General features: G+C 36.7%; 1 protein-coding gene across 6 annotated transcripts in view; it reads left to right on the top strand.

Annotated features, from left to right (window-relative positions):
• The first annotated feature begins 257 nt into the window (after positions 1 to 257).
• The window catches only part of HEATR5A (HEAT repeat containing 5A), a 62,231-nt gene continuing 43,416 nt past the window's right edge, over positions 258 to 19,072 (top strand). For 3 of the 6 annotated variants that reach the window (XM_014891196.2, XM_088167230.1, XM_088167226.1), the window contains exons 1-8: positions 783 to 928; positions 8,161 to 8,244; positions 9,704 to 9,950; positions 10,960 to 11,171; positions 13,902 to 14,010; positions 14,516 to 14,665; positions 14,928 to 15,099; positions 17,073 to 17,233. In XM_014891196.2, coding sequence (XP_014746682.2) covers positions 9,825 to 9,950; positions 10,960 to 11,171; positions 13,902 to 14,010; positions 14,516 to 14,665; positions 14,928 to 15,099; positions 17,073 to 17,233 — 930 coding nt within the window. In that variant the 5' untranslated portion in view covers positions 783 to 928; positions 8,161 to 8,244; positions 9,704 to 9,824. Of the gene's footprint in view, positions 349 to 782; positions 929 to 1,224; positions 1,250 to 8,160; positions 8,245 to 9,703; positions 9,951 to 10,959; positions 11,172 to 13,901; positions 14,011 to 14,515; positions 14,666 to 14,927; positions 15,100 to 17,072; positions 17,234 to 19,072 lie in introns of those variants that run through there. The other 3 variants (XM_088167227.1, XM_088167229.1, XM_088167231.1) reach the window with 3 other exon arrangements.

Here is a 19,072-nt window from a genome sequence, read left to right as displayed (position 1 = left end):
GGATGGAAGTAATTCCCAGTGACAAAGCAAGGTCCACCAGCTGGACCACCCACGCAGTAAGAGAAACGAGGTGAAATTCCTGGAGGAGTTTCAGTTTATCTTGTCTGTAAGATACAGAATTATTCCTTGGCTTGGGATTCTATATGGATTTGGGATCACAGTTTACACTGATGAAACCAAGGAGTAACAACTTTTGCAAACGTTGGCTTTCACGAACGCTTAATATAAAGGGCGTGTTCCTGTTACTGCGTTGTGCAGTGCCCAGGGGCCTTCCCAGGGAAGTACGGACGTGGATGCCTCAGGGGTGGGTGGAAATCTGAAGCCATGGCAGACGCTGATCACAGCCAGGTACAAATCCCATCCGTGCCAGATGAGCTCCCTTCACAAAGCATCACCAAGAGGGATCTTTTGTTGCTGTTTTTGCTGGGGCAGCGCTGAGCGCGAGCCCCCGGCTGTGCCCCCTAACGCGGAGCCGCTCGTGGCTCCGGAGCCTGCGGAGCCTCGGAGCGCCCCGGGGCCGTGGCTCTGTCCCCTCCGGCACGGCCGCACTCGCCCCCGGCTGCGCGCTCCCCGGGCCGCTGCCGCCCTCCTCCCGGCCGCCGCGGGCGCTCGATGGCTCCGGGCCCGATTGCACAGTCCTGAGCACCGGAGTGGCCCTCGTACTCCTCCTCCTCCCCTTCCTCCCCCCTCCCCGCCGGCGGGCGGCGGCAGCTCGGGCGCAGGACCCGCCGCCCCCCCGCGCTGGAGGAGGGCGGGCGGACGGACGGGGCCGAGCCCGCGGAGCGGCGCGGGAGCGCTGCGGCCGGCAGGTACCGCGGGCTGAGAGGGGCCAGGGGCAGCAGGGCCGAGCAGAGCTGCGAGTCTTGCGGGGCTGTGCTTGCCCGAGGCCTGAGCCCGAAAAGTGCTGGATCACCCCCGGAGCCACCAGGTGGGTCGGTAGGTGACACACACACAGCCAGCTCTAAAGCCGGCGGCCGGGCGCCTCCCGGGCTCCCGCAGCCCAGCCCAGCCCAGCCCAGCCCAGCCCGTGCCATCGCGTCCCGTTCCCCGGGAATGCGCGGAGCTCTCAGCCCCGTGAGGAGAGGAAGGGAAGGGAAGGGGAGGGGGCGGCGAGGCGGGCGCCGCCCGGGTGTGACGGGGAGCGGCCGTGCCGCCGGGCTCGGGGCGGGCGAGCGTGGCTGTTTGCCTGGTGCCGGGCGATGCGGGTCCTGAGGCTGCGGGCAGCGCTTCGGCATTCACTCGCACCGAGGTTCCATGATTTTGGGGTTTGGTTTTGTATTTCCGTATAAACCTTGGTAGTTAAGAATATTTGGGGGGGGGGGGGGTAGCAATATTGGACATTCTGGTATCAGGAAATGTTATCGTAAGCTTTTGCAGTTTGAATTCCTGGTAGTCTGGATAGGACAGTGACTAAGTTTACACCATATAACTGGTAAAAACCTTGCAAAGGGGCGTAAAACCTGTAAAGTTGCATTAGTGTTGACATTTTCGAATGTGGGAAAGAGTGATAGGTATTATAAGTTTAGTTAAGAGTAAAGTTTATTGAGATATGGGTTGAAGGATAATAGAAGATGAGGAAGGCAGATAAAAGTTGAGTCCAGCTCTGTGTTTCTGTAAGTGAAATTTGATATCTTTTGAATTTTGGATTCAATAATTGTAGTGATTCTTGGAGTTTGGGGTCTGATTTAGTAGGATTAGGTGTTTGCAGTTGTAACCATGACCTGTACATTTATTTTAGTCTCACATGCCAGAAATGTTTTCCCTGTCTTCAGAAATAGTCAATCTATATTGTATGCTTTAGTGTTTTGCTACAGGATATGTAATAGTCTCAGTTAATGTATGAAATAACAGTTGAGACATAGATTACTTCTGGTTGGGTGATGAATGGACCTTGGATTTCTTTTTCTGATGGTTTGACACAATGAAAAGGAGGTGGGGTAGGAAGGCAGTTTACTATTACACTAAGTCTAGCCATGCATTGAAAACTTGTGCTTGATTATTGAACATAGGATTGTTTTTGTAGTCAGTAAAATATCCGACTTACTGACTAGTTCATGATGTTGTATGCCAACACATAAAAAACTATTAATCAGTGCAGGATGATCTTCTGTTTTAAGATTCAGAACACCCTAATGAGGCAGGACATTAGAAACACCTTCTCACAAAAACATTTTCAGATTACGGGATGTTTGTTCTGTTCAGCTTTTACCTGTCTGTTTTTTACTGGGTTCAGGTAGCAGAACCTTTAAAAAGACACACAAGTGTATCTATATTTAAATTGCAGACCAAAAAGGCTTGAAACCTCAGTTTCAAGGCAGTTACATTTTTTGAGCTGTTTTGGAGTTTTCTTTGGGGAACAGCCACATAAAATACCTAGAGAATGAACCATTGCAGTGAGATATGTCAGTGAGTTTTGCCCGGATAGTGATCTCTGATCTGCCAAACAAGTCTCCTGCAGAGTTTGCATCTGTGAGGGCTTCTGCTGTTGCTGCTAAATTTGTGTGTCGGTATTCCAGTGCAGTTGAAGTCTAATCATAGTAAAAGCTATAGTGATTTTCAAGAAGAATATATGTCCTTTTCTGGCATTTCAGTATATATGCAACAAAAATTCCCTGTGGCTTAATTTAATGCTAAGCTAGACTGAATTCAGCATTTACCGTAGCGGAAAATTGGTAGCTAAAATCAACCTGCTTTTTGGATAATCTATATACACATATATCACCTACTGCTCACATATATATTAGTGTAAGTCAATTTAACATTTTAACAAATAATTTCATTTCCTGAAACTTCTGTCATTGCAACAAAAAAAACCCAAACAAACAACAAACCCCACCCTGTCAGCATACTTAGTTTAGTATATTTTGTCTATGTTAGATAAATAATATTGTCTACAACATTCTCAGGACTAAAGCTGTGTTCAGACATGCACTGAAATTATTATATATTATTGTTAGTAGGTGGATGTTTATACTTCTGTGGTTTTCATGCACTTGCCTTGCTATCACATCAGGTTTCAAATCTGCAAAGAAATAAACTCAAAGTATTCTCTGCATTTTTATTCGGACTGAAGCTACTTATTGCTTTTTGAAGTTTGCTTAATCCAGTTTTGGGGAAAAAGAAAATGTTTTAAACTCACTTTGTCAGTATCAGATATGATACTGTTTTTCTGACTATTTGAAGCATTGGTTAATTATTTATATGCAATTTGCCCGGTTGACTGTAAACAAAATAATGTTCTGAGATCCCTATAATGGAATCAAGTTTTATCTTTTGACAAACTTTCAGGAATGAACCTAAATTATATTCAAGAGTTGTGAGGGGCAGAGGGGTATGCCAGTAGTGCCCACTATGGAGCTCAGGAAATGACTGTTTATACTTCTCAGTAACTGAATGTTGCTGTTTCTTGGTTTCCTGGCATAATTCTTCTCATGTGGAGATAAAAATTAAAGTGATAATAAGAAATGTGAAAGCAAAGTGTATGTACTTTTAATAGGAAGAATAAATCTCTTCCAGGTTGTTTTTTTTTTTTAATAAGTCTTTAAAATTTTGCATTTTCAGGCACTTTGTTCAGGGTATTTTTCTCTAATTGTGTCAAGCTTTGTCCTCCAAACTTCACAGAAATCATTCCGCATTCCTAGAAGTCATTGTCTTGCTGTTTCTTTCACACTTCAGCAAATATATATTGTGTGGTAGTTCTTGTCAATGTCACTGTTATATGTGAGGATTGTGGGTGGTCACATTCTTTGAATGAATATTTTTAAAACCAGGAAGCCCAGAGCAAGAATTCTAATAGATTTCACATAGATCTTTGTAGCCTTTAAGCTTTAGTGCACTTTCAGATACAGGGTAATTCCTCCAAAACTTGGAAATCAATAACATTTGATAAGCATTTTGGTAGGAAAACCAGTCATTTGGAACTGTTCCTGTGGGAGTAAACAAGTACTTTGTGTGAGCATCATTGTTCACAAAACATCAAAATACAACCCCTTTGTTTTGCAACACAAATGGAAGTAGCTGAGAAGTTAACAAGGGTTCTGTTTGGGCTGCATATTTGTTCTTTAGTACAGCCTGAAACACTGTGGGAACACTGCAAGACCTACATATGTGAAACGTGCAATATATGGAAATGCGCTTGAATTGCATCTTTAACAAGTCCCTGGATAAATGCTACCAAATTTTCAGTAAGAGAATAGACACCTAGCATTCCTGTGGCCACTTTCTTCATCCAGAGCACTAGTGAGAGGAAGGACTGAAAGAAAAATGTCTTGTTTCAACATCTATGATTTCAGAGTTGTGTTTCTAAGCAGAATAATTGCATACAAAAATATGGTGTAAGCGGAAGTTGTCCTAGTCTGAAATCTTCAGCAGTAACTAGAGGAAGTGGTTTTGCAATCATCTGTTATTTTGTATTGCTCGTAGTCAGACAGATTCTTCATTGCTTTTTGCTGTTTGGGATAAACGTGTAATGCAAATGTGTACATATTTTTATTTAAAAAGGAAGCATTGTGAGGGAAACTGAGTCTCACTATAGCATAAAATAAAACAATAAAACATGAGTACTCAACCATGAGATTTATTTGCTGTGTTTTTCACATGCTAATGCACTCCAAATTTGATATTAAGAGTTATAGTTCTGCTTGATTTAAAGGTCTTAAAATTTTGGACCTTCTCTGTGGCCTGATATTCTTATCCATGTGCTCTGACTTGTGGTCTTGTGATGACTTTCTCTTGTGGCTTGTTCTTGTGAACTGCTGTAAAACATCACTGTTGGTCCCATTTTCTCTGTGCTTGGCTTCAAATTTCTCTACTGCTGACCAATGTGACATAGCTGCAAAATACCTGGCATTTTTATGGCTGTATATTAATTTTGGATGAAAAGCACTTGTTAGTTTGATGACGAGGGTAATTTGGCTCAAATTGATGAAACCAATCAGTGACAAATTCAGGTATGTGTGTGTATGCATTGAAAGACTGGGCTCTGGTTTTGTAAGTTGTTCTTCAACTTCTTAATGAAGTATTTAGTCAGTCAAACATACCAATGTTTCTGCTAAAGTCTTCAGGAGAGTTAACTTTGTCTCTTCCTCTCCTCTCTTCTTGTTGTCTTGGTGCTGGAATTTCCTACATTTGCTTGTATGTTTCTTCGAAAGTACATACAAGAAAACAGTCATAAAATATGTACAGAGGGGTCACTGTTACGTTGGGACCTGCAGCTACCTGCTCTTGCTTTGTGTAGCTCTGTGGAGCACAAATTTAAAGTTTGTGCATATATTAAAAAGGTATAAGTTGGCTGAATGATGGGGATCCTGCCACACAAAGGATGTGGAAATACTGATTCACTTACACTGATGCTTATATTTAGCTTTGCCTTCTCTAACTGAAGACTTTGAGGCAGACTTTGCTTCTGTAAGTTAGTTGGTAATAGTTTGTAGAAGTCAGTAAGTAAACAAAGGCTGCTCTGTCTTTTCAGTAATTATAAACATATTTATCTGTTGAATATTCCCACTCCAATATATTTCCAGTGTCTAAACTCCAAACTCATTTAAGCTGAAATTTTAGTTCTTTTTTATTCTTTATTAAATTACTGAGATTCTGTAATTGTTGTTTATTTAAATCAGATTATTTCTGTCTATAAATTATGTCTGTGCTATAAATTTCCTGGGCAGTCATATCTCCCATTTGAAATTGCTGGAGTTTGAACCTGTGCTTTTTTGCCTTCTCCAGACCTGGGGGGACTCTCTATTTTTTCCTACTAGCATAAACAGTACACTATTGGATTTTGGCCTATGTTTCATTCATTAGTGGCTGCGTTTGGCTGGTGCTTTAAGGTTTTTCTGTCCAGCTGACGAAGACCGTCATACTCAGTTTCTCTGGTCAGAAGTAAGTCCAAGAGACCTAGGCAGGAGTTTTGTTTATGTTTGGAAGACACCACACAGGGATGTGCAAGGATGTAACAAAGGTTTGAGCATCGCTGTGTCTCTGTGCAGTCAGCTCAGATGCACTGTTAACGATCGTCCCATTAAACTTTTAAACAGTGCTGCAGGAGCAACATTGATCTCAACTGTTAATGGCTGGAATTAAACGTGTCAGGCTGGAAGGCTTTCTCTTAAACGTATTGGCTCACTTGTTAGGCAGATGATAATAAATCTTGCTTTCTGAAGAAAAGGTGGATTTGAAGTCGGTTAAAAAATAACTGTAGTGCAGTGAGGGTCGTCTTGAAGCTAGCAAATGTACTTCAGCTCTGTTTTCAGCAGTGGGATGGTTATGGCATTGATATGTAGTCAGCCCAATGGCATCTGTTATAAAAACACTGGTCATTATTACTGGTCATTTTTCATCTTAATCATTACTATTATTCATTATTCCTTTTTTACTGTTACTCATTACTGTCAATGAGTAACAGCAGTAGTTTCTTAGAGGAATAATATGCCCTTGTGTCTCTGCTAGATTAATCATTGGTACAAAATTGAATCCACAGGTTTATTATCTTGTATCAGATTTAGTGCAGAATTATGTTAATACTTATGAAATTAGAAAAATAGAAATAATTGTTATTAAGGTAAGTCAAATGCACTTTATTTTCTTCACTACACAGTAGGTATAAAAAACTTAGACCCTCATCTAGATTGTGTGCAGCTTGTCCCCAAGTTCTGTGCTTGTGTTCAGCTTTGCACTGTGAGCACTGTGCCTTTTGCTCTGTTCTCTGAAAAACCAGTATGCTGCAGGAGAACTTAATGCCCTACATTCTCACCCTGCTTCTCCCAAGTTTGTATGCATGTGCCCTGCTTTTATCATTATTTTTGAAACTTCGTAAGTATCCCTGGTGTGCAGGCTTACAGCTTATTGAAGGGAACCTCAGTAAGTGTTTGGAATAAGTTTTTTGCATAAGATAGGGAGGATGCTGCTTTCTGTACAGGTTTGTGGAATCAAGGTTCGTTTGTTGATCAGCAATGTTGATCAGGTCTGGGATTTATTTAATTTTTTTTTCCCTGCATGGACAGTTCTGTTTCTACAAAATTAATTCTTGCATAATACGCAGTCAGCCTTTTAAATTCAGTCCTAATAGTATTTTCTTTGAGAAATGCTAGTGTTTCTGGCCATGTTAGCAGGCGTTCATTATAAAGATAGCTTCACCAGAATATTTTTCTCTCTTTAATTTAGGCTAAAATTAAATAAATAAATTCATATTTGTTTTGCAAGTGTGTGGTTATATAATTGAAGTGTTTCATTTAGAAACAAGTGACAATAATAACTTGAGATGGTGTTTCTTAGGGCTTTGTCCAGTCAAGTACTAGAAACCTCTGAGGGTGCAGGTTCTGCAGTTTCTCAACACCAGTCCCAATGGCTGATAATCCTTATAGTAAAAACCTTTATTTTCTATCAAGAGGGAAGCTTTCTTGTTTTAATTACGAAGTCAAGAATCTGTCTTCATCCTCTTGGTGACCTTCCCTTTTGAAGGCTGTGAGGTCATCTTGAACCTTTTCTTCAGCAGGTTGAACACTGGTTCATCAAGCAAAAAGAAGTTTGGATTACTCTGATATCTACATGTACTTTTTAGTTTTTTTCAGCACCAGTCTTTTGAGGAGTGATTGAAAAGTCTATGCTTTTAAAATAACATGCAATCTGTATTTCTTGTCCTACCAGAATAAGTTCAAGTTGAATGAGTTTTGAAAGGAAATGTTTTTGCCTGTGAATTCTAATATTAAAACTGTATCTGGAGGCTAGGAGAATGGATTGATAATCTTCATTCTTGTATTGATAGTATTGTACAGGAATTTTTCAGAACAGTTGAATCACCTTTGCCAGTTCTGCTGGTTGTTGGTAATTTTTCTAGAAAATTATTATGGTTATGATGCTGCTTGAACTTACTTTTTATTGTTTTAGAATTAAACTGAATTAACAAAACAGAAATGAGAAAGGTGATTTCAGTAGTTAAATGAACCCAGTTGTATGGTGTATATGGTGAGTCTACCAAATTTAAATGGTAGCATATAAAGAACTAATAATATTAATGGAGGTCCAGTCTTTTTTGGTGAGCTATTACTTAATAAGCATTGTTGGTATTGCAAGACTTTGTAATTCTTGTTTTCTGTAGAAACACTTGTATCTTATGTGCTTTCATTCCTAACATTGATCTTTGTATTAATTTTATTTTCCTAGAAAATTGAGTTCTTAACATCCTTTATCCAAAAGCCTGGAGCAGTAGAGAGACTGTTTTTACAATGAGGAGAAATTATCTGCTAGGTAAGTGAAGTGCCAGTATCTGGCACTGCAATGTTTTCAGTTAGGGAAAACAGCTGTGAGTTGTAATCCTGAGATGGATATGTAAATTGAATAAGTTTCTGTGGTAGTAGGTGTTTTAGAGATGGTAGACATTAGAACAGACCTTGAGTGAGGAGAAAAAAGGAGCATTTGTGACCTATACATGCAATTTTCGTGCTGAACAATGATGAAATTCTACACTTAATCCTACTTTTTTTGGTTTGTTTCAAAAAATGTGAGGATAGAGCTAAATTCTGTGAGTGTTCTAGGAGTGATATAACTGATGAACTGTGAACTTCTACATACCTAGACAGACAAAATATGTAGTGGTATAATGTGCTATGTGTATTTAGATCTGCCTGCCATTTTATAGTGTGTTGCCTTGTCAAGCTGCTTGGTATTTCAGATTTGAAGTGACAGTTCACCATAATAAATTAAATGTGACTAATTTTTTTGGTGAGTAAATTTTACATAAACGTATAGATACTGGTAAAGGTAACCTTCTGCTCTGTGTTTGATGACAACCTGAGTACTGAATTATTTATCAATGCTTTATATTGCACATCTACATTTGAGGGATCAGTTTACAGTATAATATTGTTACTGGACAGGAAAAGCTGTGTTCAGCAGTCTTAGTCACCTCTGAAAAGGATAACTTAGTTGGGAGTTTAAAATATCGTTAACATTTTATCAGAAGCTCCCTGACAGTTTTTATTTGTGAAGGATGCAGAATATTGTATTTAGTATTTTGAGGCTATATGGCATTTGATATTTGGGGGTTAAGAGATCATTAGAAGTATTTTCCATCTTTGTTTGCTTATCAACAATGAGGAAATTCCCAAAACAGTCTGAGAGACATAAGTAAAACATAACTTCTTTTGAACTTTGAGTTTGAAACAATCTTTTCAGGTTTGGGTTTGGGGTTTTTTTCCCAAAAGAGATTATTAGAGAGTTGCTCAGCAATGAAGTTCTGGGGGTTTTTTATACCTTACTTGGCACTGAGAATTCCTAAAGTGTTTGAATAATATGTCAGTATTTATATTTGTGAATATAATTAACAGGAGTTTTTTAATTGTTGGTTGCAGCTTTTGCTGTACTCTGTTCTTGGTAACAAAATCATTATGTTTGAGATCAGTTGGTCATTACTTTCAGGAATATGATTAAGGACTAGAAAAACCTCACTTCATACAAAACAAGGTGAAGGAAAATCAATCCTGATTTATTCAGAAGTATATTTAACTTCAACTGGCGTATTACATTGATACCATTATATCATTTTCAAAAACATTTGGTATTGTTAAGGGCATCTAAATAAAATAGCTATAATTTCTTTTTTATATTAGGCTTTCCTTTCAAATTTTCATTTTAGTAAGTCAAGCATGAATATTATATATGATATGATTGTTGACTTTTTATTAACTTTTTTCTTTCTTCTGTTTAGGTGTTCAAACTTTTGATTTGCCAGATATTAATAAGGAAGAAAACTGATTAATGCAGTTTTGGTAGTTCATTGAATTTTTTTTACTCTGCACTGTTGGGAGATTTGAGGAAGATTTCAAGGAATGGAGTTAGCTCACAGCTTACTACTTAATGAAGAAGCATATAACCAGCTTGGTGAATTTCAAAAAGCAGAGTTCATTTTTGAATGGTTACAGTTTTTGGAAAAACTTTTACCAGCGACTAGCAGAGTAAGTGTAATGACACTTGAGAAGAAAAGCCTTTTTATTATTTTGTTTAAAATCAAAGAGCAGTATGCAATGTTATTTGCCTCATGTCTTGTATATACAAGGAGTAAAAGTATATTCAGTATTAGCAGTAGCTTTCTAAATGTTTTAAGTTCTCATTAATAGCCCTTCGAGTGACAGAGCCACTTGTCCAATTAAAGAAATTTTAATTATTTTTAAACTCCTATTAATACTGCAAGATTTTGCAGCCCCATTGTGAAGACTGTCAGTAATGCTCCCATCTAGTGTTGCACAATTATTTGATGTTTCTCTACCAAGCAGGAATGTAACATCCTTCTCTTTGTTGTTTTGTAAAAATTTTCCTAGTCAGATGATAAAAGATCTGGTTCCAGCCAAGTCTCCAGTTGTTTGATTCACTGTTTAGTGTATATTAAGTAGGTTATGTAGACATGTAAGAGTAAACTGACCAAAATAATGCTATTTAAGGGTTGTTATTTGTGATGAAAATACGTAAATGAAAAACAGTGCCAGGTTCTTTTTTATAAAGTATTAAAAATTATATAAGACTGGATAATTGTTTTAAGGGAAGTTCTTTCTTTTCTAATGCTCAAGTTTTTGAAACTGAGCTGCTTCTTTAAAGTTGTTCTTTGCTACTAAACTTACTATATATATATATGTGATTTTTTTTATTTTAAAGCAGGCATTAAAAAAAGAAAGAAAAAGCAGCTTTGTTTGATAAATATTTAAGTATAGACATGCCACAGAGAAAATAAACTTGAAATGCTACTAGCAATAATTGTGCTCTGAAAAGTGTTGGGTTTTTTAAGAAGAATAAAATAGTCACAAACTTGAAATGTCTTTAAGTATAAAAATGCAATAACATGCTCATTTGTATTTCAGGATGTCATTATCAGAATGGTAATAACGAAAAGTAAAGATAATTTATATTAATTATCTGTAACTGGCTTTTGAATTTAACTGAACTTTAACTGGCTACTGATTTTATTTCCAGACTGATATAAGGGAAAACCAGAAGAAACTGGTTGAACAACTGACTTCTTTATTAAACAATTCACCAGGACCTCCTACCAGACGGCTTCTTGCTAAGAATTTAGCTGTACTTTATAGCACTGGAGACACTTTCTCTGTTTACCAAACAATTGATAAATGCAATGAACTCATTCGGAGTAAAGATGACTCACCAAGTTATCTGCCTACAAAACTGTAAGTGTGTTTTTACCCTTAAGGTTCAAATCCAATAATAATGAGACAAGTTTAAGTGGTGAGATGCATCTGAGTCCACTGCCACAAAATACATAATAAAACAAGGATTGTGCTGGCAGTCTATGTTGTATATATACATCAGGAATCAAGAGAGCTAATGGTCTCCAGCCAGACAATTGAAAATCAGGCCAGGGAGAATACCAGCAACGGATGGCAGAGTTATGAAGAGGGCAGGTGCTTCGAGAACAAGAAAAAGGTAATAACAGTGCTGAGAAGAGCAGTAAAACAGACAAGTACTACTCCAGATATAAAAGACAGTTGCTGAGTACATTTCTTAATTCAGCTGGGAAACTGGATATAGTTAAAAACATCTGAAATGCTTGTAACTAAATACCAAAAGCCTAACCAACAGAGCAGAGAAACATGAACTGTTAATTCAGAAAGTGCAGCCAAATCTTTATGTGCAGAAATGTTATGAATGACCTTAATTCCTGAAATTATGCACATCTCTCACTATAGTGAAACAAATTAAAGATGAAGGTAGTAAGGATGAGATAGTAAAACATCCTTACTTTATCTTTATTTATCTTAATTTATTTTTAATTATCCCGTGCATTAATGATATGGTATTGAAAGCAGAGCAGGATCTCTCTTCCTCCCTTACTTCGCATGCTAAACCTGTTTCTGAAAACACAAGTAAAGGTTCTTGAAAATAGATTTTGCAAGGAATCAGTTGTATTTTCTACTACCATATTTTTATTCCCTTCTTTTTCCAGCTGACCTCTTGTGCAGTTTTTTGAGTTATGAATAAGTTTGCTATAAAGGGTCTTAGTCTTGCAAAATGAATTACTGCTATATTACATTCTTAATGATATGCTTTAACGTTAGAGTTGAGTTGTAGTGTGGGACAGAGCTCTGCAGGTCTTCCTGCTTCAGCTGCGATGTGCCACACTGGAGGAAGTGGGATGATGTCAGCACAGCAAGGAGAGATGGGGGAGGCTGTTAGCAGTAAAGCAGAAATGGGAGATAAGCAAAGCCAGAATGCAGAGTAGTAGCTGGTAGAGAGAGAGAGGTGGCAGTGTACAGAATGTATTTAAGCAGTGGTAAGGAGAGGAAGAAAGAGATGGAGTAAAAGGTAATTGTAAAATATTTTCTTCAATAAAGTTGTGGTTTAAGGGATTTCTGGTAGAACTGACACGGAGACAACAGGCTACAGAAAATAATTGGAACTACAGAACTGTGTATTAAGTAAATTCTGTCCTCCTAGGCTGCAAATACATGAAATATTTGGTGTTCAGTGTAGAAAAACTGCTTTTTTTTGTTTTGTTTTGACCTTGATTAAAGTGTTGTCTTTGCCATCTGTTCATATTTAGCATGCATGCCCATGTTGTCTCATAGCAACACTTCATCATCAGTGTTCACAATATGTTGATACACCTGGGAACTCTTTTAAATACCGATTCCAGTGAATTGGTCCCTTATCTCATAGATGATCACTTTTCTTCTTTCATGTAGGTGGAAGATGAAAATATTTTAGGCAAGCATTTTAAACACAACCTTAGTTAGGTGCTCACCTGCTACTAAAACTCAGCATGATGTGAATGCTCTACCAAATCAGATAAACAGGTCATGCAGCATGAATGCAGCTTATTACTTTATTAAAGAGAGTACCTGTGACCATCAGAAGTTCAATTTAGAAGGGAAGTTGGAAAATTGTAATTTTATGCCCAGGCACACCATAAACAAAATTTAAATCCAAACTGTTGGTGCGTATTGAGTTGGATAAAAGCAATAACAAAAATTGGGCTTTTAATAAAGTAATATTGTTGTATGATAAGAGATAAAGGATACTAGGTTTGCTTTTCTTACTGTGCATTTAGAGAATTACTGTAAATATTAAATGTATTTTTAAATTAAGAATATATTCAGTATGACAATGTAAAATAATATATGTGGAACTTGAATTCAGTTGCAGAATAAGCAAAATGTTGTTTTGTTGAAGGGGATGCTGAGCAATATCTGCATATTTAAGTAGTCTGGAAAAGAGCTGAAAGCTGATTAAACATAGTATTCTTTTTCTCCCTGTATTAAGAAATTAATTGGTTTAGTTATAGATCTGTCAACACAAAACCAAATTCATTAATTTCATTAGGCACCTCTTTCTAAAGGCCAATGAGCACACAGAGTCCACGTGTCAGGTATTTCCCCTGAAAGTTAAATTCAGAATCTGTCTACAGTGAAAAGGATATGGGTTTATAGTTTTTTTCCTTCAAGGTATTTATTATGTACTGTGATATGTACAATGACACAATTGTAATTACTGGTCCATTTACAGTCTACTGCTGTCAACCATCAAGTTGTAAATAAACCTGTCACAGATTGCTTCTGGCATCATCTGCTGCAGCATGACACAGAGCATGCTTAGTAAGAATTTAATGTTAAGGTTTAAAGGTGGATATGAAAACTGTGTTCCTCTTGTAAAATGTACTGGAAGATTTTATAACCCAGATTCCTGTATTATCCAAATTACTTTACCACCCCTTGTATCTGCATTTCTTGTAGAGGGTATGTGTCACATACAGACCATTTTTTTTCCCTTTTGACGATCCACTTACATTTTCGGTTGTTAGTTATTTTGCTCTTTGCACATTGATTACTTCAGTCGTCTTAATCCCTTTCATGTCTTAGTGCATCCATTTTCACGCGTCTTTGGATTTGCTTTTGTTTTAGTGCTGCGGTGGTATGCTTGGGCTATTTATACAAAAAATTGGGAAGAATTTTGGGAAACAGTTTTACTGACACCGTTGGGAATGTGCTTAAAGCAATGAAGAATGCAGAGGTATTGGAACAGCATGTTTAAAAAATGGTTGGAAAAATAAAAGGACTTTTTCTGTTGGTAGCTGGACCAATGAATAAGAGAAAATGCATGATACCAAAATACAAAAACACCCCGTGAAAAGTCAGATAAAGATCAGTGTCTAAATTCTAAAGAAATATTAATGGATTATGACTATATAAGGATGGATTACAGCTTCATCTGGTTTCATGAAAGTACTTGATAAATTAGAAAATTTAATTGCATTATTAATGAGAACATTTTTTCTATAGCTCATATTTTATGTTTTGGGTTTTGTACTTGTAATTATTGCTTTTCAATAGAACATAGAATTACTGTTTTCATTTGCTTGTAGAGTTTTGGGATGAGTTACCTGTCTTAACGTATTTCAGAATAAATAGATCTCTAAAAGACTCAGCTATTTTTTACCTATTTCAATAGTTGGCGTTTTATATTTCCAAAGAACTTAGGGTTACAAAACTTTAACATTTCTCTTTTCATTTTTCAGTCTCAAGGTCGTTATGAAATCATGCTTAGTTTGCAAAATATATTAAATGGTTTAGGAGCTGCTGCTGTCCCCTGTCATAGAGATATTTACAAAGCTGCTCGATCATGTTTGACAGATCGATCCATGGCTGTCCGCTGTGCTGCTGCAAAGGTAAACTGCTCCAAAAGCTGTTTTAAGTAGCTCCTTAAAACATAAAATTCTGTTTTGATGATTAATGAACACGGAAATAAAAACATTGTTTGCTTATCTGTGTTTCTCTGATATTAACTTCGCAGAAAAAAATGAAGTAATTTTAGTACGAAGCAAGGTGCTTCTTTTGTTAGGGAGAACTTAGTGTATTATGTAGCAAACTAAAATTTTTGCTGAGTGCTTTTCCATGTCAAAACATTTTTATTTCCCTTTTTTTGTGTAGTGTCTTCTTGAACTTCAGAATGAAGCAGTATTTATGTGGAGTACAGACCTGGATAGTGTTGTTACCTTATGTTTTAAATCCTTTGAAGGTTCCAATTATGATGTACGATTAGCAGTTTCAAAACTTTTAGGCACAATACTGGCTAGAGCTCTAACCTCTAAGCAGATAACAGGTAAAGTATGTTCTTTCTTTGCTGATTCCTCATCTGTAAAAACCTGTCAGATGATAAGAAACTCTCAAACTCTGTTGAAGCCAGAAGTAAAATTACATTGTAAGCTTCTTCTGACTGTTCATATCTCTGGTTTAATCTTTTTTCTTACTTTTTTCTTGCGAAGTGCTGTAGTTTTGGTTGTGTATATCTATCTGTCTGTCTGTCTATCTGTCTAACAATCTATCGTTATAAAATAATGAACAATGGAAAGTAGTCAAATTTTTACTCCACTATGAGATTGTTGTTGTATGGAGAGAAATTAGTAACTTCAGGAATTTAAAAGCAAGATTAATTTAAGCAGTTTAAAAATAGCTAAGGTTTGAGGTAGTTGCTCTGTCAAACTAAAAAGTTAAGGATACCTCCAAGCTGTTTTTCTGCAGTAATCAATACAACATCTGGATTGTCAGCAGGTAGCAGTATAAATATGATCAGAAGTAGAAATTAGCAGACAGTTTTGTTCACACAACAGCTATGTAACAGTTTTTTCTGACAGACAGTATTTGAATTAACTGAAGCATCCTGCCACAAAGTTATCATCTCAATACTGTGTGTGATTCAGACTGAGCGGTTTTAGTCTTAGAAGCCCCAAGCTAAATATCTAACTGTAATCTAAGCAAAATATAACAGGACGCAGGGTAAGTGTGATTCAGACTGATTGTTCTGCTTTTAATGGCAACAGAGAAGACCTTTACTGCAACAACCAGCAAATGACAAAATGACATGCCTTTAAGCCCACCTTACTGTCTTTCAAAATACTTGAGGCTGTGTATTTGCATTGTAGACTCTGAAGCCTTGGTTTACAAAGTATTTCCCCCAGAAATTTTTGAAGATAATTACTGTGTTACAGAAAAAAAATCACTTATCTTTTCTCAATAAAATAAAAATAATACTTTGACCTCTTTATAGACTCATTAATTTCCTTAATCTATGTAAGCAATGTACTTGTTATTTCTAAGGCTCTAAGATAAGGTTATATAAGAAGCTTATAAATTATTTAGTTGGCTATTTCAAGGAGTTTTGTCCTTATTTCAGTTATTTTTAGTTAAAAAGAAGTTAGAGCTAATTGGGACAGAAGCTAGCTAGAAGGGGATGGGGAGCAGTACATGAAGAAATTTGTAGTCCTGAAACTTGTGCATTGTGTCTGATAACCTGCAGATATTGAGGGGGTTTTGTTTAATTTTTTTTCTGGACATCTTTATCTCAAATCCTCTCACTCCTTTTCTTATTTGAATCCCTGAAAGAGATTGAAAAATGCAGTGAAAATTTTAGGTCAGTTTGCACAGTGTGCTATCATCATGCTAAGTTACACGTACATGTCCCAGTATGTATTTTAAATGAACTTTCTATCAAGAAATAAAACATTGGAATAGGAATTGGGGATGGATAATTTTCCTAAACAATTGCAGGCGTATTTTATTTTTGTCACTCTTTTAGAAAAGTCTCTTAATGCTAAGGTGATGTGATATTTTTTCTAAGAGAACCAGCCTTTACCTGGCTAAGTGTATCAGAGAGGGATCTGCCCTGTCTGAGGTTTGGAATGGAGGTTGTCTTTGTTGGTAAGGTGGAATATGTAAGAAGCAGGGCTTTCATTAAGCTGTGGGTGGTAGGAGTAGACCTTACAGACCTTTTTGCAGAGGGAGCATAGATGGTAAATACTGAGGGTGGGTAAATGTAAGTATGCATATTAAGTAATGGCTTATATTATTTAAAGGTAGTTAAAACAGAAAAACTCGAGAAATATTGTGCTTTGCTGGAGCAAGAGTTAAAATGTCCTACTTTCTTTTGTGAAGTTATGCTCAAACAGTATTTGGGTTTGATTGTGCTGCTGAGTTTGTCCAAACTATTTTTACTAAAATTAAGAGAGTTGAAACTCTACTGCTAATGTGTAGCAAAATTTTGGAACTATTCCACTAAAGATGTACCTCTATTCTTAGCGTCCACCAAGCAGAACTTCCGCAGGATCTCTTTGGAAGATGTGATGGAGCTATTGGGAACTGGATTTCTGCGTGGAAGTTGTGGATTTCTACGAGCCAGTGGTGATATGTTGAAAGGGACCAGTTCAGTCAGCAGAGATGTTAGAGTTGGAGTCACCCAGGTTTGGATTACATCAGCTATGATTTTTTGAGATTGCTAAATATTTGTGTAATTGCTTTACTCTGTATATATCTCTTTATTTCATCCATTTTTTTGTATTTGTAATGAAATATATATATTTGAAAATAAGGATTTAGGTCTTGAGTCATGCTGGAAAGAAGAAAAGAATTTCTGATGTTGCTTATTGTTTATCTGAGAGTTTGACATTTTAAAAATGTATGTGCTACTTGTGAAAGCTTCACATTATATTAATTTCAAATGAGTGATATAAATAAATCCTTCAATTTTTAAACTTCTTTCTTTACGTTTGAAAATTAAAGGGAGAAGTTACAAAAATGTTTGAACTTGAAATAGTTTTCTTCTATGTAGGGAATTCCAAGTCTAATTCTGAAAGGATGGTTCTGCTTTGAGTAAGTGCCTGAAAAGTAAGGAAAACAGAATTTAGTGGAAAAAGCATGGCATCTGTTTTACTGTGTTCCAGGGTGCTCAAAGCATAGAATCTTGTAAACTGAACAGGACTGAAGCCAGGCCATGTAGTGCCTGCTGGTAAGGACAGTATAAATTTTTTCAGATAATGTCAGGTTGGCTTCATCCTGTAAATATTATCTTAAATGTAAACATGCTGAATTGTAGGTACTCAAATGGGAAACCTGTGAATCATGACTAAAGGTCATGATGAACATTTATGTATCAGATAGCTGTGATTATTTTAGTATGTTACAATCCCAAAGCTATATGATAACCACCTTTGCCAGTAAGGCAGTTTGTCAGTACATTTCAACTTCTGTGCAAAAGATCTTTAAATTAGCTTGAATTACTGATACAAGCTGCCAGTATTGCAGTGAAACAGCTAGAAGGTGCTGCAGACTGTCTTCTGTGCTCAGGTTGTGCTGAGTGGAAGCATCAACTTTTGGCAGAGAGAGCAGAAAAGGTGGGGAACAATAATACCTTGACAGCTATTTGCCTAGAAAATGCGTGCCAGAGTTTTCTAGGGTGTTCTGTATACAAGATAGTTTTATTAGTTTTCCAGGAATATATCATATCTCAGTTCAATGTTTTGATTATTTGTACTGGTTTTAGGAAATTGTCTCCATTTTCATGTATATCTATGTTAACACAGTAGTACCTGTGCTAGATGGTACACTCTAACTGTACCAGAACAGTTTAAATGTTGCAATGTTTCTCCAAAAAAAGCTTGAAATACCGTGAATTTATCAGTGCTTGTGAATAGAAAACGCAGTTATAAAATGTATTAATTAGTGAGTTCCCACTTATTATGAATTTAAAAATAAGGAAGGCTCTGAAGATGACTTCTTACATATGGAAGATTTTATATTTGTTCAAGCCAGTTTCAAGACAGAGTTTAAAATGAAGCCATGGCAGAGAAAGACTTTACAAGTCTTTATCCTGTTAAATTCTTCAAGTTTCAAATCTGTAAAACAAGGATAATGTACTGATGCATTATAAAGCCTAAGTAGTATTTGTCAAGAACAATAAGCTGCTAACAGGATCTAATAGTATAATTGCTTTGTCTATAATAGTTCCCTGTCTTTTACATGAGTAATTTTGTTGTTAATGTTAGGCACAAGACAAAGTATGTATGAGGCAAATACAGAAATTGCTTAATATAAGCAGTAGTTGTGAACTTATGAGGAATTTTGTGTGTTTATTTGCATATTCTTATTTTTTGTGTTCCGTTTCTTGATCTATTCATTAAAAAATCCAAGATATACGCATAAAAGGCAATTGTAGGGGAGCTGATTATGTGGCAAAATAAATGGTCTTGTGGTGATTAGATTTGTAAAGTGATTCTGCATTCTTTCTCTTTGTGATGACAAAC

This window comes from Sturnus vulgaris, chromosome 6, assembly GCF_052056855.1.
Source record: "Sturnus vulgaris isolate bStuVul1 chromosome 6, bStuVul1.hap1, whole genome shotgun sequence".
Lineage (NCBI taxonomy): Eukaryota > Metazoa > Chordata > Aves > Passeriformes > Sturnidae > Sturnus > Sturnus vulgaris.
This window is presented reverse-complemented; position numbering and strand designations above follow the sequence as displayed.